The sequence below is a fragment of the Dasypus novemcinctus genome, chromosome 3, assembly GCF_030445035.2.
Source record: "Dasypus novemcinctus isolate mDasNov1 chromosome 3, mDasNov1.1.hap2, whole genome shotgun sequence".
NCBI lineage: Eukaryota > Metazoa > Chordata > Mammalia > Cingulata > Dasypodidae > Dasypus > Dasypus novemcinctus.
In genome coordinates this window covers 125,672,026-125,697,192 of record NC_080675.1, presented here as the reverse complement: position 1 = coordinate 125,697,192, position 25,167 = coordinate 125,672,026, and the positions used below count along the sequence as shown (strand labels likewise).

Sequence of the window (25,167 nt, the reverse complement as noted above, 5' to 3'; positions counted from 1 at the left end):
GCGACCCCCGCGGAGGTCTGCCCGCGGGAGAGGCTCGAGACAGAGGAGAGGGTCCATTCGAGCCAGAGAACCGAGCAGAGAGTGCGTCTCAGGGGATGGTGGCAGCGGCCCCCAGTCGCGCTGTGCGCGGGGTCTTCGCACGTGCGCGCGGCTCCCCGGCCGCCCGGCGCCTCTGGACGTGCGCACTCCCCGCCACCCCCCGCCTCCTTCATTTGTACCGGGATGTCACGGGCCGAGCGCGCGGGGGCAGGGGGGCGGGGCTGCGCCGCACGCATGCTCGCTGCGCTCGGCGGGCGTGAGGGCGGGCCGCGGCGGCGGCGGCGGCGGCGGCACAGCGGCCACAGAGTCTGCAACAGTAACCGAGCCATGGCTCAAGCTGGCGAGCCGCGCGGGCAGGCAGCAGCCGCGGCAGGCGCGGGGGCCGCGGCAGGGGAGTCGGGAGCCTCACGATCCTAAGCAGGAGAGTGGCGAGAGGGGTTCGGGGGCGCCAAGAGGGAGACACCGCGCTCGCCCAATGGCGCGGATCCTTTTTAGAAATTAATATTTTTTAAAAGGCCGAGGACGCAGAGGGGGAGGTGGGAAGGGAGGTGGGAAGGGAGGGAAGGCGAGACGCACAGAGACAGACAGAGCCCCAGACTGAGAGGAAGGAAGGGAGGCAGCAGTCGCGGGCAGCCGCTGTGAAGACCGGACTCCGTGCTTCCCTCGCCGCCTCTGCCTGGCCACATCGATGTTGTGTCCGCCGCCCGCTCGCCCGGATCACGATGAACGCGCAGCTGACCATGGAGGCGATCGGCGAGCTGCACGGGGTGAGCCATGAGCCGGTGCCTGCCCCCGCCGACCTGCTGGGCGGCAGCCCCCACGCGCGCAGCTCGGTGGCTCACCGTGGCAGCCACCTGCCCCCAGCGCACCCGCGCTCCATGGGCATGGCCTCCCTGCTGGACGGCGGCGGCGGCGGCGGTGACTACCACCACCACCACCGGGGCCCCGAACACAGCCTGGCAGGCCCCCTGCACCCTACCATGACCATGGCCTGCGAGACTCCCCCAGGTATGAGCATGCCCACCACCTACACCACCTTAACCCCTCTACAACCGCTGCCGCCCATCTCCACTGTCTCGGACAAGTTCCCCCACCATCACCACCACCACCACCACCACCACCACCCGCACCACCACCAGCGCCTGGCAGGCAATGTGAGCGGTAGCTTCACGCTTATGCGGGACGATCGCGGTCTGGCCTCCATGAATAACCTTTATACCCCCTATCATAAGGACGTGGCCGGCATGGGCCAGAGCCTCTCGCCCCTCTCCGGCTCTGGTCTAGGCGGCATCCACAACTCCCAGCAAGGGCTCCCCCACTACGCCCACCCGGGCGCCGCCATGCCCGCGGACAAGATGCTCACCCCCAACGGCTTCGAAGCCCACCACCCGGCCATGCTCGGCCGCCATGGGGAGCAGCACCTCACACCCACCTCGGCCGGCATGGTGCCCATCAACGGCCTTCCCCCGCACCACCCTCACGCACACCTGAATGCCCAGGGCCACGGGCAGCTCCTGGGCACAGCCCGGGAGCCCAACCCTTCGGTGACCGGCGCGCAGGTCAGCAACGGAAGTAATTCAGGGCAAATGGAAGAGATCAATACCAAAGAGGTGGCGCAGCGTATCACCACCGAGCTCAAGCGCTACAGCATCCCGCAGGCCATTTTCGCGCAGAGGGTGCTTTGCCGCTCCCAGGGGACCCTCTCGGACCTGCTACGCAACCCCAAACCCTGGAGCAAACTCAAGTCCGGCCGGGAGACCTTCCGGAGAATGTGGAAGTGGCTGCAGGAGCCGGAGTTTCAACGCATGTCCGCACTCCGCTTAGCAGGTGAGCGGGCCAAGGAGGTGGGCGCGTGGAGAGATGAGAGGCCAGGAAACTGAAGGGACCAAAGGAGGGAGGGAAGGAGAGAGAGCTTGGCGCGCTTTATCTGTCACCCCTTTCAGCGAGAGGTGGAGTCGTTGGGTCTGTAAGAGCGGTCTCAGGGCTCCCGGCAGCAGACCGCCTCCCCCAGGAGTCGGCGCGCTTGGCTGTGAGAAGCCCCGGGAGCTGAGCGGTGCGGCCGTGGCGGCTGCGGAGGCGCATCTGTGCTTAGGGGTAGCGCGGGAAGCTGCATGCCTCGAGCCTGAGAGAAGCCTCTGCACCTGGCGGGACTCGGTCTGTGCGCCGCTTCTCCGTAGGACATTCTGGGTTTGGGGAGAGGAAAGAAGAGGCAACACGTGCCTAGAGAACTGCGTGCGGGTGTTCCCTGCCAGTAGCCCTGGCAAATAGCGATGCGCTGGGCTGGAGCGTGCGGGAAGCGAAGGCTGCAGTCTGTGTTTAGCTGAACCGGTCTCGCTCACTGTATTGGCGCCGGGCAGGCTCGGTGGGAACAACACTCGATGAGCGAGGACAAAATGGGCCGAAGCCGCACGGTGTTGGCGCAGACGGGGTAAACCAATTAACTCGTGCGTGGAACCGGCTGTGAAACGGAGAGGGACGCAGACCCTGCTGAGGTCCGGGTGAGTGAGGCAGAGAAATAAGGGAGCTTCCAACCTTCGCTGCCGACTCGCTTAGGACTTTGCCTTCCGTTTGGTTCCTTCCAGTGGTTTTTCGTCTGAATTCACGTGCAGAGAGTGGGAGAGGGTAAATGACGCCAAGTGTCTGCGAGCAAGGATCTCCTGGGCCCGAATCCCTCAGCTCGGGGTGTTTCGGAACCGATCCGGAAGGTCTCAACGGCAGGGTTTAGACACCGCGCCTGGTCAACGGCCCCAGGCTCTCAGGGGCAGTGTGTGCGAGAGCTACGGCCTGCGGACTGGCAGAGGGGCAGCTGAGTCCAGCCCAAACGGCACCGGGAATTTCAGGTGGATTTGGCGACCCTCTGAGGCGTAGGACCCTTAGGGAGGCCAAGCTGAGGGCTGCCGAGGGCGGACTCAGTTTTATAAGACCCGGGCGGAGGTTGCCTAGTTGATTGACTCCTGGGTGCGGGTCCCCGCTCCCGCCCTCATCTCAGCCCGGCACCCAGGCCTGAGCCCTGGCGAAGAGGAAGGTACAAGGCGGAATGAGCGTTTGTTAATTAACTGATCGTTCTCCATTAATTCGTCCCTGGAGAACGAGGACAGTCAATCCGCTCAGAGCCGGGGGCACTGAGCCGTTTCACAGTCTAAAATCAAAAAGAGCTGCCGGAGCCTCCTCCCCCCGCCTCGTGCGGGCCAATGGGAAGCTAGGCGCGAGGCAGAAGCTGGTGAACCTGCAGCTCTGGCCGGGACGCTACCCGAGGCGCTTCTAGGGTCTCGGTGCTGGCTCAACCTCTTCCCCGGCACGTTTTCCAGCCCAGTCCCAGGAGCGTGGCTTGGCGTGAAGGTTCTTACTAGCCTGGCAACGCGTGGGGAGGGGGAAAGGAAGATGAAGGGGGATAGGCTTACGGGGCTCCTGGGCAGGGGGTGCTCTCGCGAATCCCGGGCTGTCGCCTTTCCAATCGGGAGTGATGGAAAGACGCGTCCTCTCGCCCTGTGTGCCAGCACCGTAGTGTTCCCCGCAAAGGCTAAGCGAGACCCGCGGGCGGCTGAGATTCCAGAGGGGGTGGGCGAAAGGGCTGCTCCTTGCTCTGACTGCCCACCTTGTTGGCGCTCAAGGTCGCCAGGGTCTTTTCTTCACACGTGCCCGCCAGCCCTGAGCTCCGGCTTCAGGATCTGCTACTGAGGCTGGCGAGCAAAGAGGGGGCTGGGGGGAAGAAGGGCGTGGAAATGGAGAGGAGTGCCTCCAGGGAAGCCCATTCCCCTTCCCGTCCTGCACAGGCGCTGGCTGCTAAGCTTAGAAAGTGGCCCTCCTCCCCTGATCCCCAGGCTAGTGCCTCCTCCTGGAAGGACCGACTGACAGGTTTTGTTCAGATCCGACCCCTGAGCTCTAGAAACAGGGCCTGGTGCCCTTCTCTTCGCGAGTGCCCTCTGACCTCCCCGCGTGCAGAGGGGTGACGGGTGAGGCGGCCGCCGTGCTCGCGCGCGGGGAGCCGAATCCTAGGACCCTACGCAGGAAAGGAGCGCCAGGAGGCGCGGGCAGGGTGCTGGGCTGGGGCTCAGGTGGGCCCGCCCTCAAGAGGACTACTGCCTAGCCACCCAGCAGCCCATGGCCCCAGGCACGTAACCTTTTTCCTCGAAAAAGGAGAAAATCAGGGACTCCGTCAAAGACCCGGATGGAACGTCGTGTCTGTCTGTCTGTCTCTCTCAATTTTCCGTTCTTTAGCCTAATTAAAGGATGGGGAGGGCTGCAACTGAGGGCGTCGTGCCCACCGAGGACAGCATTATGGAGGGAAATTGGAGCAATCCTGTCACAAACGCAAAAGTCTCGACCTATCTTTAAGTCACCGAAGAACCAGCCGCCTCGTTATTAATTTACTTTTTTTTTTGGTAAGGTCGTTTTCTGAACTCTCCAAATGATCTCTAGCAGGCTCTAAACGTGGGAGCCTTAAAACGGACAGCAGGATGCCTTAGCAATGGCTGCGTGACATTGCCCCCCCCCCCCCGCCCCAGTTCCGCACGTGGAGGCGCGCCTTGCAGTTTGCCCACAGCTGCACACAAGGATCCCCCACTCAGGGTCCTACCCAGTGCGAGGCTGGGAGTCAGTGAGGTCCGTTCATTCGCCCCGCGGAGGGAGGGTGGTTTCTCCAGGCCATTACAGGTCCCGCCGGCTGGGGTTCACAGCGGGCTGACGAGCGTCAGAAGCCCCCGCACGTGGCGGAGTGTTTGGCGAGGTGCCTTGCTGTCACAAAATTACATCGCCTAGTGGAAGACGGGCGACAAGAGGAAATTCTCAACGAATTAACTACCTTAAAAAAAAAATCAATACATGTTCCTAGCTGCTGTCGCATTAGAGCCCTGCGTGACCCGCTGACACTGCCCTTGGTCCCCGGTAAGGTGGGCGGGCAGGGCTTTGCGGATGAGTGGGTGCCCCGCCGGTGTGGGCGCCTATCAAGATTTGAGATTGGTTTTCAATTAAAGATTCTGCAAGGCTTTGGCTACACGGCCCGAGCTGTTAGCGCGGGAAAAGTCTGCGTCAGGCACGGAGTACTGGTTGCGACGCTGAGGACCCAGGCGGTGAAAGCTCACAGGCCCGCAGGATGGACGGGATTGGGTGCTAGGATACTCTGGGTAACCAGGAGGCTAAGCATCCTCCAAACGGCGGCAGTGAGTGGGCCCGGCTGGGGGTGCCAGGCTCTGTGCTATCTTCTTCCCCGGATTTGCCAAAGAAAGACCTGGGGAAGGGCCTGAGTGTGGGAGCAGGGGTTCCGGCCAGGAGGCGGCCATGAGAAAGTCTCGCCCGACCCAACCTGGGCCGTGTTTGCCATGAATGGCCTTGCGGCCTGGTTGATTGATAACTGGCCCCCGCGCAAATCCATTTGCTTTTAGTTAATATTTATCCCCGCAGGTGACAGTTCAACTGTTCCCTGGCTTCCCTGGGCCGCAGGGGTCAGACTGAAGAAGTGAGATGCTGGACTCTGGGAATCCCCACTTGCCCAATTCCCAAAGGCTCCCAAATCGGGAGAGAGACCAAGACTGGGCAGGTGGGATGCTAGAGCAGGAAGAGTTTCCAGGTCCAAGGGTGGGATGAGAAGGCGCCAAGCGGGCTGGCTCCCTCGCGCCCAGCATTTCGGCGTGGCAGGTCTTGAACTGCGCAGCTGCTCCCAGCCGGCAGCAGTGCGAACAAAGGGCCGGCCGAGTGCTGCCGAGCTTGTCCATCTCGGTGGGGAGGGGGCTGTCTGCCAGGAACTGCTCTTCCGAAGGCCTGGGGCAGACTCCTCCCAGTGTTGCCCGGACTGCAAGGGGGAGGGTTGCGTTAAGAGGAGACCTAGGCGTCCCAGACCCCTCCCAGGCTGAAAAGGTGGAGGCACATTCAGGGAGACTGCTAGGAACCTTCCCCAAAGCTAGGCGCGAAACCTGAAGGGCTTGCTTTCGGACACAATTACCAGAAGCCTCTGCATGGCTCCTTTCTAACAGCCCATGTCTGTTCATTTGGGGGCGTGGAACAATAGTTCCCTCCATTTGTACAGTCCCCACATGTGAGCACACACCCCAATGAGAAAAGGAAGGGATGTTAGGAGAAGTGTGTTGGTTAAGATTAGAGCCGCTGGTTTGAGGTGGAGGAGACCTGTTTTTAGGGCTGAAGGAAGCCTGATGGTCGGCTATTGTGGCGACCCTGGTGTCAGGGCAGCGAGGATCTCTGCCTTAGACAAATAAACTCCACTTCTATTGGGAGAGTGACTGGCTGCCAGTCAGCAGGTGCAGCCGTGAGCCCCTTAGACTGGGCCTAGAGGCACCAGAGTGGGCCGGAGCAGCCCGCTGGGCCCAGGGTGCAGCTGGCACCAGAGGCCCAGCCCCATCATTGCCACTTAGCTACTGACACTTGGTATGGATCTTGCCAACAATAGCACAGTTGGGTCGCATCAGCAAAGCATCTCAAAGCCCAGGAATCATCTTCGCTTATCTTCAAGCTCTGACCCCTCGGCGCTCCATGGAGAGCTGGACTCCTGCGCTCCGTGGTGCCCTCCTTTGGGACTCACTATCCTCACCTCCCTCCACCCCACCCCCAGTGCCCCACTGGCGTGCTGCAGAAGTCACGCGCGCCCCCTGCGGGCTGCAGGGGCTGGGTGCGAAGAAGCCTCCGTGGCCCAGCCGGCTGCAGAGGGCCTTGATGCTTGCAGCGTTTTTTTATTTTAGATGGAAACAATAACTATTTTGATAGGAAGAGGCTGTGGAGGAGGAAGAGAAGGATATCTAATGACTCCACTAGGTCCCCAACAATGCCTCGTATTAACCCACCAATGAGGACAAAATGGCCATCTCCCTAAAGTACACTCCATATCTAACCTCCACAAACAACATGCATGTTTGGATTTTCTATCCGAATTATAATTTTTCTCTCATATTTTTATTTGAGAACAGCAGGGTCAGAGTAGAGACGGTGACCTTGGCTGTCTGAAGTCAGAGGTTGGAGCTAGGGGGTATGGTACCGGGAGGATTAGCGATTCCTTTGCTTTGTTTCCCCTTTCGGAGGCAGCCTTGAAGCTTTGAGTTAGGTCTTTGTTTCCTCCTTCGTGGAATGAGAGAAAAGGAGTTCGGAGGCTGCCGGGCCTGGAGAGTTGGCGCAGCGTCAGGACCCTGGACAGGGGCCGACCGCCTAGTTGCCGGGCCTAGAGTTTCTCTTAGGCCTTGGAAGGCGGCTAGAATGTCTTTAAAAAGTCACAGTGAGTAAGCGAAAACTAGCAGCTAATATTCCGAAGTTTATCAGCAAGTGCGAGGCCCCGCCAGGAATATGTACTGGCGCAGTCAAGTAGTCGAAAAGATCAAATCTATCTGCGTCGATCAGTTGGTTGATCTTTTAGTCCTTCCCCGGCAGCTTTGTGTGTGCATGAGTGCGCGTGCCCACCTGCTTATAAAATCGGAATTCACGTCCCGATGGGTGTGACAGGGGTTGGATCATTAAGCTAAAACGTTCAATTCAGTCCCTTTGATCCGTGCGGGGGAAAATCTATAGTCATTTCTAATCTAAGAGGTCTTTAAGAAGGTTGTTACACGAACTGTTTTGATGTCATCATTTCTACATTCATGGCAAATTCAGCTAATCAAATAGAAGCTGGTACCCAAAGTTCTCAGAAGAAATAGTTCTTCCAGGGCATCTCAGTAAAATACTATTCCTGATTTCCTTGTTTAAGAAAGAAAATCCTCAAGTCCAGTGAAGGCCAGGAATTAAGGAGACTCTCAGGTGTCTTGGTCCTAAACCCCATAATTAGAGGTCATTCCCTTCAAGTGACAGTGGCCAGTGCTCTTCATAAATTCCTTATCTGAAATATTTAAACACCAACTTAATATTTAAAATAAACCAAAGAGTCTTGATAGAGTCAAATGGAAATTCCTAGTTTCACTTCTGTCCCCATTAACACAGCAGGATTTCCACCCACTGGGTAAAATCGAAGGGTTCTCAACCTAGGGTAGCAGCCAAAGGAGGGTCTTATTGAGGTCATAGTTGTTAAAGGATAGATTTCCCATTATAAAAGTTCAACAAATATTAGTTAAATATCATTTCATTATGTTTTGTTTAAATTAGATAAACACCTTTTGGGAGGTAAAAGCTGCATTTTTTCCACATGAAAAATGCCAGCCTCATTGAGTCCACTAAAAAGAAAAAAAACTTATTTCTAATGTGAGTGAGTTTGGTGCACAACGTTAAGTTCCTATCACCTATCAGTAGATTTGTACAGGTTTTTATTTTAACATATGTATTTTAATACTAATAAATCCTATTCTCCTGAGATGATAGAATCAGGTCAGGTGACTAGCTAGACCAATTACAAGACAATCTGATTTTTTTGGTAGAAACATAAAAATTATTTATCAGAGGGTGTTGCTATGGAATTTTCTGCACACACCCCTCCCAAAAGATGCCACATAATCATAAAATTGGAACAAACTAGCTTCTAGTTTTCTTCTTTTTTAGGTAAGTCAATTTAATAACACAGCTGCTGGACAGAACCAGATCCTAGAATAGAACCCATCACATTTGACAAAACAATTGATAAAGGAGCTCACTTTGTTGTGCAGATATTCTTAAGTCAGGTTCTACACTAGGCACATGTATTACTCATTTAATACACACCATTTATGTCCATTGGCTCCCAAACCTTGCTATACATTGGAATCTTCACACTTAGAACTCTTAAAAAAAAAAAAGCTAATATTGAAGCCTAGCCACAACTGCAGATATTCTTATTTAATAGTATGGGATGTGACTTAGGCATCTAGATTTTGTAAGGCTTTCAGACGATTTTTTTTTTTTATTGACTTTGTAATAATATTACATTAAAAATATATATGTGAGGTCCCATTCAACCCCACCCCCCCATCCCCCCTCTCCCCCCCCCCCAACAACACTCGTTCCCATCATCATGACACATCCATTGGATTTGGTAAGTACATCTTTGGGCACCTCTGCACCTCATATACATTGGTTCACATCATGGCCCATACTCTCCTCTATTCCATCCAGTGGGCCCTGTGAGGATTTACAATGTCCGGTGATTACCTCTGAAGCACCATCCAGGGCAGCTCCATGTCCCAAATACGCCTCCACCTCTCATCTCTTCCTGCCTTTCCCCATACCCTTTGTCCATTATGTCCACTTTTCCCAATCCAATGCCACCTCTTCTATGTGGACATTGGATTGGTTGTTTCAGACGATTTTAATATCCTGCAGTTTGGGAACCACTGGTCTATTTGTCAGTTACCATTATTTTCCCTTTTTCTGTCTTCAGGGAGTTTAAATAACTTACCTGCAGTAACACACCTGGAAAGCACCAAAGCCCTGGACTCAGCTTTCCTGACACAAAGCCAGAACCCTTTCGCCCTCCACCTTGTGCTTCTCTTTCTAGAACTGGTCCTCCAGGTCAGTGGACCCAGAATCTGGAAGTGGTTGATTCACCCTCATGAGTACCCAATCTAAAAAAGTCTCTTATACAAGTCTTGAAACCAGAGAGTACATGCGTTCCTCTGGAACTCTCAAACAGAGTTACTTATGGAAACATTTCTTTTTTACTTGAGACTTACATTAGAGACTTTTTATTGCTCCCTTTTGAAGAAACAGCCAGAGGGAATGCAAGGCAGTAGGATAGCTAGACTTGGAACCCAAGTCTCCCTATCCATTTGTTCACTTAAACAATTATTGATGGGCAGGGCGCATCTCAGTAGATGTGCTCTATGTGGGTAGGATTGGTCCACTGGGACACATGCCTGGAGGTGGGCCCAAGGGCTTAAACACTCCCATGCTTTCAGGCATCAGAGTTCTACTCTGTAATTGGGCAGCAATTACAGTTCTTGGCTTCACACCAGTCCCTGTCTTGCTCATCCAAAGCTTGCCTGTTACTCATATTTTAGGACTCTGCACTTAAAAAATCATAAAGTGACTAAACCATTGCCTATGTGTTGGCAAACATCCAGAGGGCAACTTAAAATTTCAAACACTGCATGTTTCCATGTGTTTCCAGTTCTCGGTTTACATATGCCATGGGGTACTCAGAATGGACAGTTTCTGAAATCGCTGTTTTAGTTTTCACATCTGGTGATGATCTCATGGTCCCAAAGAGAGGTTATCAGAGGAACACAATAAACTATATGCTTTTTGCTTTCTTTCCTGTTGTCTTCTAAAACAGATCAATGGGGAAAATTAAATAAATAAACGAGCAAAGTGCGCCATCTAGTGACCACCTTGCTCACTGCAGGTTTGGTGACGAGCGTGTGAGAGAAGTGGCTAACGCAATTCAAGTATTGATGGAGTCACAAAAATCGTTCATTAAGGCAATTTAATCTTTGCTATTAAATGTCCTTTCAATTCATTTGGGGTAATTAAGATGCAGTTAAAGTGATTAAATTCTAATTACTTATGCTAGACAAAGACATATTTGTCACACTAATGCGGTTAACTAAGGACTCAGAAAGAAAGTTAACATTTACTTCAAATGATGCAACTGGAAAAATCAGTTCCTCTTTTCATCATTAATCCAGTGAGCTGGGTGATTATGTAATGGCACTACAAGCTCATTATATAGGGGAAGTGCTGATTAAAATGACGGCTAGGAGGAAAACCTGAACAAGAAGTACCTCGGTACCGTTTGGTCAGCATTCCTAGGCAAAATTACTTGTCTCCCCCCACCCCCCACCCCAAAGTAAGAAACAGCTCCTGAGTCTTATCCTGACATTACAAGAGAAATGTCTCACAGAAAACTTTTATTACCAGCCTGCAGACATTGTTAAACCAAAAGATATTTTTAGGTAGTAAATGGATTCTTGGGGTAGAGAGCAAGGCAGGTGGGCAGGGGGAAGGAAGAGAATTCCTAAAATAAATGCTCCAGAGAAAATATCCCCTGCAAGCTTCAGAAGCCACTTTCCTTCACACCCTTCCTGTTAAACAGTCCTCCTCCCTCCCCAGTTCCACTTTAATCGCCTTTGATGGATGGGGATAGATTCTTCTGCTCAGAACCAGGACACATTTTATTCTTACGCACAGGCTGAAGAGCACTAAGTATCTCAGCTGCAAATTGGTCTCTTTTTTAACATTTTCCCACATTCACATGTAAAACCATAAGCCATCTAGTCACTGAGGCTATTTTGCTATCATCTCCACAGATAGCATTTCCCAGCCTCTTATGGTAGCTTAATTAAGAGTGCTCATAAGGGGAGGGTGAATTGAAAACCTCACGGATTTGAAGTTTGCCTTTTGCACAAAAATGGCTTTTTATGATGGTACCTGGCATCTACCTAGGGGATGATATAAGAACAAGGACAACCAGTCAAATAAGTGAAGATTATATTCTCCAGGAAACTGGTATTTTTTATTGCTGTTAATTTTGCATACTGAGAGCCATAATTGTGGAAATTGTAAACTGCTTACTTCACAAGCAGAAAATGTTATCAGTTGTTTCATTCACTGAAGTCAAACAAGTACCTTTAAAAAATGAATTGGTAAAAAAATAAAAATAAAAACCAAAAAATAAATTTAAAAAAATGAATTGGTCAGTTATTTAACTATTTACAGTCATTAATTTTATTAAAACATTTTATGCCATTTTAAGTTACTAGGGAAAAAATGCTGGACTAAGAATCAAGTGCCCCCGAGACAGGTTCGTGCACTAATTAACTCCAAGACCTTGTCAAGTCATTGAACCTCTCCTGGCGTCAGTCTCCTTCAATGTAGAATGAAGGATTTGGCCCTAGGGTACCTTCTAGCTCCCGCATCCTATGATCGATTGCCTTCTATGCTGACTGTGTCTCCATGGCAGAACCCGGTTGGAACCCTAGTCTCTTATCTCAACTTAGTGCTCTGTCCCCAACATCAGGATTAACAAGGTGGAAGGCCTGGATTGCCAGGCTCTCCTGTCAGGAGCTCAGGAAGGAACAGCCCATCTAGCCAGGAGTGCTGCCGCTGGCACCACCGGGCTCCAGTGTGAGCTCACCTGTGTCCCAGGACTACAAAGGGAGGCTGCAGATCAGAGGAACTCCTATACTCTGCTTATGGGAATGTAAATGGCCCCATCACTTCAAAAAAATAATTTAGCACCCTCTTATAGACCTGAACCCTCACATATCCAGCAACCCTACTCCTCGGAATATACTCTAGAGAAACACACAAATGCTGCAGGACACACATACAAGATTGCAGCAGCTGTGTTCAAAGAGCAGACAGCCGGAAACAGCCCAAATGCCCACCGACAGGGAACAGATAAATTGTGATATATTCATATGATGCAAACTTCTACAGTAAACCACAGCTATACACAACAATATAGGTGCATCTTCGAAACAATGTTGAGTTTTTCACAAAGCAAGCTAGAGAGGACCATACCAGCACACCCCTGTTTTAGAACGCCCAAAAGCAAGCAATGCTAAACAACTTATTGTTTAGAGATACATAAATAGGGGGCATAAATTATTTTTTAAAAACAAGTGAACTCTAGACATACTTTTCAGGAGAATGGCTATCTCTGGTAGAGGAAAGCAAGGAGACAGGAGGAGAAAAGAACACCCTTGTAGCTTCAACAGTGTTGTATTCTAGTTCTTTGGGGGGAGGGCATTCACAGGTGTTCTTTTTTTTTTTTTTTTAAGATTTATTTATTTATTTCTCTCCCATCCCCCCCCTCCCCTGCCGAACCCGGGTTGTCTGTTCTCTGTGTCTATTTGCTACGTCGTCTTCTTTGTCCACTTCTGTTGTTGTCAGTGGCACAGGAATCTGTGTTTCTTTTTGTTGAGTCATCTTGTTGTATCAGCTCTCCATGTGTGCAGCACCATTCTTGCACTTTCTTTCGCGCTGGGTGGCTCTCCTTACGGGGCACCCTCCTTGCAGGTAGGGCTCCCCTATGCGGGGGAAACCCCTGTGGGGCACGGCACTCCTTGCACGCATCAGCACTGCACATGGGCCAGCTCCACACAGGTCAAGGAGGCCCAGGGTTTGAACCGTGGACCTCCCATGTGGTAGACAGACAGCCTAACCACTGGGCCAAGTCCGCTTCCCCACAGGTGTTCTTTTTATTATTATCCTTCCTATCTTACCTGTATAATATTCACCACTTACAAAACAGTAAGTATCATTTAATTTTAACATTTGGGTGTCCCAAAATCTGGTCCAAACAAGAGCCAAAACATTTTGTATTGTCCTGTAAGCATTGTTCCAAGCTCTGTCCTAAATGCCAGCCCTTTTCAGAATTACAGATTTCAGGAACTTGGGCCAATTGTGGACAGGGCATAAGAAATGAAAGAGGAAAGTCCACTAGCTATGGAAAGCAGGGTTTGTTTCTTCATTCATTTGAGCACCTGCTATCTCAGACTGTGCTTAGTTCGGGGCCAGAGAGAAGAGCAGGCTTAGCTCCTTACTCCCTGGGAACCCACAGGCAAGTGGGCAAGGTGGATGAACAGCTACTCAGATACTTCCTTTGAGTTGTTTTTGTGCTAAGAAGAAGGTGATGGTGAACTGATAATTAACTGAGGATCTGGAGGCTGAGTGGAACTTGGGTCAGAGCTGGAGAAAGAGACTTCCAGGCAGAGGGAACAACAGCATTGGGGGTGGGGGTGTAGGCGTGCCGAAACCCCTTCACAGGAAGATTTCTTGGCTCTGAATTACTATATAGTGGAAGCTTGTCTCCTCTCCAGCACAGCGGAATGATAAGGCACATTCCCATCAATGACAGGAGTTCTCCAAGGCTGTGGTTTTCAGTAGCCAGGGAGGAGTGTGCAAGGGGATCATATTCCTCTAGAGGAGGAAATCAGATTGGTGGGGGAGAGGTGAAGGAGAATAAAAGGCCTCTAGGTAATTCTAACTCCAAGTTGAGAATTACCATCTTGAGGATTTATGAGAAAATAACCTCTATTTTCGCCCCTGATTTTTTGTGTGATGGTTTTTGTTTTACCTTTCTTTCTGGAACAACCCATAGCTCTGTAGCTTTGTATACCACAAGTTCACTCAAGAGTCAAGTTTCCTTTAAGAATAATTGTTTCCACATGTAAATATTATCACTGGTCTTAGGTCCTTGCTACTCATAACCTGGTTCCCAGACAGCAGCATCAGCCTCACCTAGGAACTTGGAAGAAATGCAGACTTTCAGGTCTGACCCCGGATTTACTGAATCTGCATCTGCATTTTAACAAGATCCCCGGGAGATTCATGTACACAGTAATGTCTGAGAAGCAATGTTATGGGTCATGGAATACCATTCAGAAGATCAATTTTCAGGGAGCAGATGTGGCTCAAGCAGTTGAGTGCCTGCTTCCCACAGGGGGACCCACGTTCAGTTCCCAGTGCCTCCTAAAAACAAAACAACAAAAAGCAACAAGCAAACAAATGAAAAAAACAACTCAGGGGAGCCGATGTGGCTCAGGGGTTGAGCACCGACTTCCCGCATATGAGATTCCAGGTACCTCAAAAAAAAAAAAGTCAACTTTCCTTCATTCCCCAAACAACTGGGCACTTCCTGTGAGCCAAGTGCTAGGGCTTAAAAGATGAATGAAGCTGGCATATCCCAGAGGAGCTCACAGGGAGGGAATGCACAAGTAAATGAAGATTTATAATGTCTCTGACCAGTGCTATGATCCAGGTAGGAAGAGAGTTCCATGGGAGCAGGAAAGGAAATGAGGGGAAAAAGCAGGGCAAGATCACAGAGGACCTTGTGTGGATGTGCAGGGCAGAGGGCTTGGGGCCCAGGAGCAGGACCTAAAGGATGGGTGATGTGTCATGGAGTGAAATGATCAGACTTGTGATTTTTAAAGCAAACTGGTAGCTTGAGTAGGAGATCTGAATAGAAGACATAGCAGGAGCCTAGCTAGGATGGCAATAGATTAGGAGGATCTGATTGTATGCCATTGTCAGCAGAGGTGGAGAGAAGGGGTGGGCCAAACTGAGAGATATTTCCAAAGTAAAATTAAGAGGACATTGTGGGATGGGGTAAAAATAAAAGACTCCTGGGAAGCCAGGTGCCTAGATATACCTTTAACTAAAGAATGGCTATGTTGATATAAAGATAGAGAGCCAGCCAGCATAATCCACACTGTCAAGCTTGTTCCTTATTTTTTTTTTAGGAGGTACTGGAGATCAGACCTGGGACTTCGTACATGGGAAGCAGGAGCTCAACCACTGAGCTAAATCCACTCCCCAGTGAAAGTTGGTCTTTTTGTTTGTTTTGTTTTGTTTTTAGGAGGTACTGGGGATTGAACCAGGACCTCATACATGGGTAACAGTTGCTCAACCACTTAAACTACATCCACTCTCCTCAAGCTTGTTCACAGGGTAGGAAGGCTCTCTGGTCTCTGTACAGACTTGAGATGTAAAATCAGGTAGATCATCTCTACCTCACCGAATCATGTCACTAAAAGGGGAAGTGAGAGATGTTGGCATGAGACTAATGAAGAGAAGATCGTGGGTCAGTCCTTCCGGCCTGACTTTCACTTCTCAGTGTTGGTGGGCAATGAAGGACACTCCATTCAAGTCAGCTGCCTGAAAACCAGTGAAAGGGACAGCCCAAATCCATCCCTGCTGCTAGAGAAACAAAAGTCATCCCCAGCAACAGTAGGTAGTCGGGAGCCTTCTGTCTACAAAGACAACAGGAGAGGGGTTGCCCACCAGGGTGGAGACCTGAAAGTGTGCTCCAAAAGACGGGCAGGCCAGTGCTGGCAGCTCTTGCTTTTAATTGCTTTCAAATCCATTGACGATGGGAGCTAAATATCCTGAAGTCAAGCATATTCTCATAAGAAAGCACGTTTTGTTTTTCTCTAAGCTACTTATTTTCATGGTTGCCCCTATGAGCCCCAATTTTTAAAAAAGAATTGTTTTAAATTACTAAACGCTTGTTTTTGAATACCTACTACATGTACATCTTTTTTTTTATGTTAAACAGCTTCAAAAGGTATGCAGAGGTAACATTGTCCCTCCAACCTATTCCCTAGCTACCCAGTCCCCTCCTCCAAAGCAACACCTGTTACCAATTTCTTATCTAGTCTTTTCAAGTGCACCAGCATGTGGGCACGTGGGTGTGTGTGTATGTGTATCCCTCTTGGAAAATAACCAAGGACCTTTTCCATCTCCCAGGCAATAACTTTCTAAGGAAAATAGTAAATGGCTCTTGCTTCCTTTAATTCTGCTCTTTTTGGCTGATCCACAATTACCTATCAAGAAATATATTTACGTGCCCAGCAAGGTGCTGCCCAGTTCATAAAGCTTTACCGGATGTTTAACTGTCTTCCTCTTTCAAAATATAGTTTCTCTGATTATTAAAGTAATACATGCTCACTGTAGGAATTTTGGAAGATATGGAACATTATAAATAAAACAAAATGCCAGGTATCCATATTTCCCTAACTCATCATAATTCCTTAACCTGTTTATATGTTGGTTACTTTCTAGCTACATCTGTAAATTGCGTTTAAAATTTTTATTTTTATTTTATCTATAATGAAGATGCATCTTAATGTCATTAAATATTTTACAAAAGCATGATTTTTTAAAAAACTTTTTTATTTGGAATCATTGCAAACATGAAAAGAACCCCTGGTTCTTTGTTTCATCTGCTGGTGCCAGCCTGGGTGGATAATCAGGAAGAAAGCGAGCCCTGAACCCCAGCTTTTCTCTCTGTGGGCGGAAATGCCCTCACTTGCCACAGGGGATGGTTGCCAGTCTTAGCTCCCTCCCCTCCGCTTTAGTCATTCAGCTGTCAAAAAACATCAAGATGGAGGAGGCCTTGACTTTAGTGTTCAAAAAGCTTACTGCCCTTAATTTGAGGTTTCCCCTTGTTCTCATCCAACTGCCTCTTTCCTCAGAATCACAGAACAAACACTCCCCCATCCCAACCCCAGCACTTAACTCCGTAGACTGTCAGCACTGGGCTTGCCCCAACCCTCCACAGACACATCCCCTTCTTTTCCTCTGAGAGACTATCTGTGACAATCCATGCAACTGAATGTTATAGGGGCAGTTCCACTGTGGGGAGAGGAAGGAAGGGTTATCTGGACCTGCTCAAAGAGCCACAAAGCAGGCTTTCCTAGGCCTGAAATCATAGGACTCACCTGGTGCTCTTCTTAAAATACAGATTCCTAGGTCTCTCCTAAAATTCTGATTCAGTTGTTCTGCAGTGGAATCCAGGGAACCTGTTTTTCTAAATGTGCATAGGGTGATTCTTATGATTTTGGCACGTGTTGAAATACTGCCCAGGAGCAGTGGCTCACAAACCTTATTGGACATCTAAATTACCTGGGAAGCTTGTTCTAAAATGAATGTTCCTGGATCCCACCCTCAGAAAATCTGATTCAGTATCTGTAGGATGGGGCTTTGGAATGTTCGGGGTTTTTTGTTTTTTGTTTTTTATTTTTAAAGATTTATTTATTTATTTATTTCTCTCCTCTTCCCCCTGCCCCCACCCCGGTTGTCTGTTCTCTGTGTCTATTTGCTGTGTCTTCTTCTTTGTCCGCTTCTGTTGTCATCAGCGGCACGGGAATCTGTGTGTGCGGTGCCATTCCTAGGCAGGCTGCACTTTCTTTCGCACTGGGCGGCTCTCCTTATGGGGCACACTCCTTGCACGTGGGGCTCCCCTAGGCGGGGGAACACCCCTGCGTGGCAGGGCACTCCTTGCACGCGTCAGCGCTGCGCGTGGGCCAGCTCCACAGGGGTCAAGGAGGCCCGGGGTTTGAACCGTGGACCTCCCATGTGGTAGACGGACGCCCTAACCACTGGGCCAAGTCTGCTGCCCCGGAATGTTCATTTTGAACATACATCCCCCTCGTGCTTGCAGGTGTTGCTGTATTTGTACCACACCCTGGAGTCCATGCTTTGGAATTTGTAGGCCCTGCCTACTCAAACTGTGTTGCAGGACCAGCAGCCAAGCATCACCTGGGAGCTTGTTAGAAATAAGGAAACTCAAGCTCCACCCAGAACTGTTGAATCAGAACCTGCATTTTAACAAGATGTCCAGGTAACTCAGGAGTACATTCAGATGTGAGAGGCACTGCTTAGAGTAGTGGTTCTCAACCTCCTCTCCATGTTAGAGTCACCTGTGGAGCTTTCACAATTCCCAGGGCTTAGCCACACACTAGATGGAATAAATCAGCATTACTGGAGATGTTTTTAAAGTTTCCCAGGTGATTCCAATGTATAGCCAAGGTGAAGAACTTCCAAGGGTCCTTTAAGCCTCTCCCTGTGCAGTAGCCAGGCCAGCCCAGGAGCCAGGGGGAGGTATGACACCCTCACCCATGGACCCAGGGCTCCAACAGCCAGAGAGGTCACCCAAAAAAGCCCAAAGCCTGGGCAATTGCCAGAAGAAAAAGAAATAAAATGGTACTTCATTCACCTGATTTCTAAAGGCATTCTTCATCTGAGTCCTTCATCCCTTGAATTTCTCCAAGGCTATTCTCCTGGGGTCATCTCATTAATTTATTATTATGGTTTCCACCACACAGTCTCTGTGTGGATATCTATTGTCATCATCCATCCATTTGATCCTTATCTCCTTTATATTTGACTAAGGATCCATGGGCCAATCACCACGCAGACTAAGCAAGGACAGACATAGAGAGTGAAGAGACCAAGGGCTGCCTCTGTGCTCTGGTCCCCAGTGCCCCCCATCTGGGCACCTCATCTGGATGACGCTGATTACCCTACTTTCCAGTCATTTCAATGTCCCGGCCCCAGGTCATCCTCTCTGCATCTTGTGTTCTTCCAGGCTCCAGAGATGGTGTCCCTCAGTCGCCGACCATCTTCTGACTCATTCTTAAGAGTGGTGGTAACACCAGCTTGCTCAGCCCTCCTTGCACTTACTTCTCAATGCCAATTCAGAAATATCCCCATGGTGCCATTAAATATCAAAATGGTTATCCAGTAAAGGAATTAAGGAGATCTCATGGAACTTTATTCTATGTACACATACCCAAAAGTTAGACTGTGCCTTGGGTGTCTCCATTTTCTATGGGGCCACATCCAAGGTTTTCCCTCAACAAGGATACCGAGTGTGCCAAAGAAATAATCCATAGTCCGTTCTCATGGAACTCACAGTCTAGGGAGAGAGATGGGTGGGTGAATAGCTAATTATATGTGGGACTGTGGGTACAAAGCAAGCATCAATCTTTCCTGAGTGGGAGAAGGGAGGGGCAAGGCTTAACAGAAAATGAGAGGCTTGTGCTGGGCCTTGATTACATGGGGAACCTTTTTTTTGTAAGGAAAGGAGAGAAGGAAGGGCATTCTGAGTGGAGAGAAGAGCGTGGACAAGGAAATAAAGGTGTGAAAGCTCATACTCTATTCAGGAATGACCAGAGGGCAGTTTGCTGTGGGTAGGTCAATAGTGGGAAGTGAGATGGGAAAGGTGGTTGGAGTCAGAGTGGAGATGTCCTTGAACACCCTGCTAGAGCAGCCACCAAAGGCTCTCATCGTGAGCCTTCGCTAGACCCTTGTGAGGCTAATTGTATACTATATGTCATTTGGCTCTCCATACAACTCCCCAGAAATACAAAAACGGAAAACCTCACTAATCTGAAATTAACTGTGGAAAGTGCTGTTAAAGAAGTGCGATCAATAAACAAAGACTTAATTCACAATAGACCTCAATGAGATAATAATGTATAATAAGCATGTAATTCATCAGGTTTTCCAATTTTTTTTACTATTTTGTGGAATACCCCTCATCACTATCATACATTTCCAATTATTGGAGTCTAAACTATTGAGTTTTTAAAAGTGAGGGATACTGCTATAATAACATTCCAGGGAATACGGCATTAACAGAAGTTTAGGAATTTAAGTCAGAATTCCTGAGCCAACCTTTCCGAAAAGAGCCTTTTAACCCTTTGTTACCCACCAGATGAGCAGACGCAAGGCCACAGGCTTTTCTTCTTCCCAGTTCCTCTGAAGCTGCACTACAGGGAGAGCGCTTCGTGAAGGGAAGCTTTAGCAGGTGGGTGTCTCTTCTTGTGAGCACATATGAGCTTGAGAATGTGCTCAGGAAAGTAAGTGTGTGCCCACGCACCAGTGGCCAGCATGAGGCAAATATCCTAGCCAGGGGTGTGCCAACGCATTCATTTAACAAAGACCCCCAGCTCACCTCTGTCTCAGGGTCAGCCTGTGCCAGGCGGAAAACAAATGAGGGAAGACACTGTTAGTAGGAAGAAGAATGAAGATTCTGTAGAATCCCACAGAAAGAGCTGCTCGAGGGGCCATGGCAAGGGAAGGCTGCTATGATTCTCTTGCTTTCCCCCAGTCTGGGCCTGGGGCCACCCTCCCAGTCTCCCCAACACCATCCTAGGCTCCACACTGGCTCTGGAGTCGGACGACGTAGGCACAAATCCCAGCTCCACCATTTGCCACTGGGTGATCTTAGGCCAGTGCCTGAACGTCACTGACTTTCAAGGGTCTCACCCGTAAACTAGCGCTAGCGGCAGCCCCTACCTGGCATAGCTGTGAGGCTGCGAGGGGAGACGCGCACGGAGGGGCCTTAGCGCGAGGGAAGCATTTGCCTGATTCTGTCCACCCTCCCCCGGCCCGGGAAGCCACTGCTCTTCCTTTATCATGAAGCCCAGTAGCCCTTCTCTCCTGGACCACAGCTCCGGAGCTCCATCTAGGGAAGAGAGGGCGATCAAAATATTTTATCTGCTGACTCTGAAAGACTCCAGGCAGCAGATGGTTGGGGATGCGCTATCTGTCCTGTGCAGCTCTGTTAAAGGAAGCAGGGAGGCCAGAGGTTTGGGGGACCTTCCCAGCCTCCCAGGCTGACTTTGATGGAGGAGATCTCTCCCCGCTTTAGTCAAAGCCCGCTGCTCCCCGTCTTTCCCTCCCCTTTGGGTCAGCTTAGTTGCCCTGAGTTTCCTCCCAAAGCTGATATCCACACAGAAATAGCTGTCCTTGCTGTCCTTCAGCCAGACTCCCAGACCCTTTCCCAGGCTAGTGTGAGTGTGCCGTCCACTGCGCTGCTCAGACTTCCTCTGTCTCAGCTTGCCATCACCCCACTTTCCTGCTGGGCCAGCCAACACTAGTCCTTTCAGCCACACTGAGACGTGTCTGGCTGACAGATTGCTCATTGCCTAGCTGGCGCCTGCTCCTATTCCACTCGCTGTGGGCGGGGAGGCTCTGGGCTTTACTTCGCGCACTGCTTCAACTCCTGCCCCTGTTTCGAGATGCTGGGGCAAGTTTTCATGATGTGTCCACTGTACTCACATCTGCCTCCAAGGCACAGTAGAATGACACTGAGTCAGATAATGGAGTTAGAGAACCAGGGCCACCACTAACCAGCTGTGTGTCCACAGGAAAGTTATCCGACCTCTCTGAGGTCAGCTTCTTTATCTACAAAAAAGGAACAAATACCCCTTTCTGCTCGCCTGGGTTTTGTGGTATCACTTGAGAAGATTTTACAGAGGTGTTTAAAGTGCTGTAAAGCAAGACACAGGTGCAGCTTTAGTGATTTGATTCTTCCTGACTGGGAATTTCTGTTCTTTGCCTGTATTTTTTAGGCTTTTAATGTGCACGGCTTCTCAGGCAACAACCCACAAGTTCACAGACAAACACAGCTTGAGTGTAGTAGGTTGTATCCGCCCCGACATCCATGCAGATGTTCTCTTTGGCTCTATAAGTTAGAACTTTTAAAATTGTATGTTGTGCTGTGCCCGCTCAAATTGCCACTTAGGGTGGCCTCATTCCTAAAACAAGTTGGGGTCTGGCTTTTAAAAATCTACACAATACAACAAAATAACTCAAGGCAAAGCAGATAATGTTATGATGCAGGACTCCTGTGGTCTAAGCTCTGATACTGAAGCTATTATGGTCAATCCTCTGGCTCCCTAATCTCCAGAGTTTGGGTGCTGACCTGGATAATGGTCCTAGTAATGGAGCTCCCATAGTTTCCCCTTTACATATTTCTTCCTATCTCTATCTTTTAAAGAAAAAAAGAATTATGTTTTATTTGCACGCACCTCCCCATCCCCAAATACTGTCTTGCGTAATTTACTCAGAACACCAACTTCAGCAGTCAAGTCAGGGTCTCTGGGGCTCGATGATACATTAAAAGCTGGCCAGCCCCTCTTGTCCTTGCCACAGCCCAGGAGAGGTTTCTCTCAGCAGCACAGAGGATGAGAGCAGAGGCCTCACCCTGTGTGCTTGCCCAGCTGCTTTGCTTTTTTTTTTTCAAGTCAGCGTCTTTGAAATGTGACTCACATGCCACAAAGTTCACCCATTTAAAGTGTACAATTCAGTGGTTTTTAGTACATTCATGAGGTTGTACAACCATCATCACAATCAATTTTGGAATATTTTCAGAACCCCAAAGAAACCCCCTACCCATTAGCAATCACTCTGTTTCCCCCAATCTACTTTCTGTCTCCTAGATGTGCTGACCCTGGCCCAACTGCCTTTTTTTTTTCTTCTAAGATTTATTTTCTATTTATTTCTCTCCCCTTCCCCCCACCCCAGTTGTCTGCTCTCTGTGTCCATTCGCTGTGTGTTCTTCTGTGTCCGCTTGTGTCAGCGGCGCCAGGAATCTGTGTCTCGTTTTTGTTGCATCATCTTGCTGTGTCAGCTCTCCATGTGTGCGGCGCCACTCCTGGGTGGGCTGCACTTTTTTTGCTCTGGGCAGCTCTCCTTACAGGGCGCACTCCTTGCACGTGGGGCTCCCCTACGTGGGGGCACCCCTGCGTGGCACGGCACTCCTTGCGCACATCAGCACTGCGCGTGGGCCAGCTCCACACGGGTCAAGGAGGCCCAGGTTTTGAACCACGGACCTCCCATGTGGTGGCTGGATGCCCTATCCATTGGGCCAAGTCCACTTCCCTCCCCTCTTTATTTTAAAACAATGATTCTACATGCTATGCTTTGCATCATACCCATGTTTCCCAAATCGTGGAAACATACCACTGGTGACGGGCAAGGTGATTTTCAGCAATGCAAAAATTTGGCAAGATAATTTTAGGCGGTTCACTTTTCAACAAATCAACATTTGGGATGTGGCACTCTAGATCAGTGAATCTCATAATAAGAAAGTTATTCCCTCTTCAGTTATCTCTCAGTCCTGATTTTGTCCAAAAGAATCTCAGTTTGGTGCTAGTAGGTTTTGTTTTGTTTTGTTTTGTTTTTTGAGGTACCACCAGGGGCTGGGGATTGACCCGGTACCTTGTATGTGGAAGCCAGCACTCAACCACTGAGCCACATTGGCGTCCCTGAGTTGGTTTTTTGGTTTATTTTGCTTGCTGTTTGTTTGGATTTTTTTTTTTCAGGAGGCACCGGGAACCGAACCTGGTACTTCCCATGTGGGAGCCAGGAGCTCAACCACTTAAGCCACATCTGCTCCCACTAGTAGGTATTTAACACCTTCTACTCTCTGTTTAAATGAGTAGACCTGAAGCTCAGCGTTTGGTAGGCAGTAATCTCTAGCTATAATTAAATAGCACTGTGGTATTAATATTTCTTTTTGTGTTTACTTTCTAATTATGGCAAATGAGGTGGTTTTCCATTTAGCAGCAATATCCAGTTTATTTTTTTAGATTTATTTTTATTTACCCCTCCCCCCATTCCCCCCTGTTGTCTGCACTCTGTGTCCATTTGCTGTGTGTTCTTCTGTGTCTGCTTGTATTCTCATTAGGCAGCTCTGTGAACCAATCCTGGGGCCTTCCAGAGTAGGAGAGAGGCAGTTACTCTCTTGCGCCACCTCAGCTCCCTGTTCTGCTCCGTCTTCTTATTTTCTCTCCTCTGTGCCTCTTGCTGTCTTGTCTTGCTGCGCCAGCTCTCCGCGTAGGCTGGCACTCTTGCGTGGGGTGCCTTTCACGCGCTGGGCGGCATTCCCACATGAGCCAGCACTCCGCGTGGGCCAGCTTGCCCTCACAAGGACCTCCTATATGGTACACGGGAGCCCAATTGGTTGAGCCACATCCATTTCCCAAGTTTATTTTTAATAATTATACATGACTAAAAGAAGGAAGTCAATTTAAAGAAACGTGCTTAGTCATTAATAGCGATGGTCAGTGAATGAATGGTGTATATCATGGCATTTGGAGCCTCTGATCTGTCCTCAGCTGCCTCTACACGCCAAGGGGATGGGAATTTGTCCTTTCATGAACAAACACAGATTCTGCAGGGCTGCACTGTGAAGAGCGCCCTGGGAAGACTCTGGCTCAAGGAGCAGGCACTCATTGTACCTGACTTTCTCCCTCTTCACCATTGCCTCCCGTTAGGCAGCCCTGCTCCTGACGTGGGCCATCATGGGGACTGTGGAAGGAACAGGGGTGTGGAGTGGATAGTGGTCATTGGGTCCCAGCTCTGCTGTCTACCAGCAGAACAACCCTGATGAAGTTACTAAATTTCCCTCAGCCTGTTAAATAGGATGCCTACCTCACAGAGCTGTTGTCAGAATTAAATAATGTCTAAAAAATGACAGACATGTCACTCACCAGATGGCACACATGACAGGCAATACACATTTGCCTCCATTAGCATCTTACTATCAGATACCACAGCCCCCCAGAAATACGCTAGTCCCCAATTTTCACTTGTCCGTATGTGCATCTGTCCCTTCTCTCCCCAAAATACACACTTCTCCATATTTCTCTTTATATAACCAGGATTTTCAAGTTAGAATTTTCAAGATGAGCTTTATAAATTATGTATAAGGATAATTCTGTTTATGAAGTCCAGTTTTCTAATCTTACCAGAGCTATTACTATTATTTACTTAGCACATAGGTCTTGTTCACCTTGTCTAAAGGTGTGCTGCCCCAAGGGTCTCACCTCCCCATCCTGCCCTGTCCACCAACCTCTGCCTGCCAGGAGTGAGGCTGAGGCAGTGGTAGATGGGGAGCCCAGCTATCCCCAGAGTGAGCAGTTCTGCCTTCACACTTGTCCAGGTGCCCATTTATTACTTAGAACTCGTAGTTCTGGACAGGGTCTGCCTTGCCTGCCATCCCTCCTTGGACAGCTGTTTATACACATCAAGGCCTAGAGCTGCACTTGGAAGCGACTGTAAATCATCTAGTCCAATTCCTGCATCTTACAGTTAAGGAATCTAGACCCAAATTGGTCTGGATTTCACCCAGTCATTCAGCTGGTAAGTGATAGAGCCAGAACTAGACTTGAAAACTTTTGCCAACAAGTCTAACCCTTTTTTCAT

At 49.5% G+C, this 25,167-nt stretch overlaps 1 protein-coding gene across 1 annotated transcript in view; it reads left to right on the top strand.

Annotated features, from left to right (window-relative positions):
* Positions 1-359: 359 nt before the first annotated feature.
* ONECUT1 (one cut homeobox 1) overlaps positions 360-25,167 on the top strand; it is a 38,333-nt gene continuing 13,525 nt past the window's right edge. Inside the window, exon 1 of the mRNA XM_004483501.3 lies at positions 360-1,866. Within this exon, the coding sequence (XP_004483558.1) occupies positions 762-1,866 (1,105 nt within the window). The 5' untranslated portion in view covers positions 360-761. The remainder of the gene's footprint in view (positions 1,867-25,167) is intronic.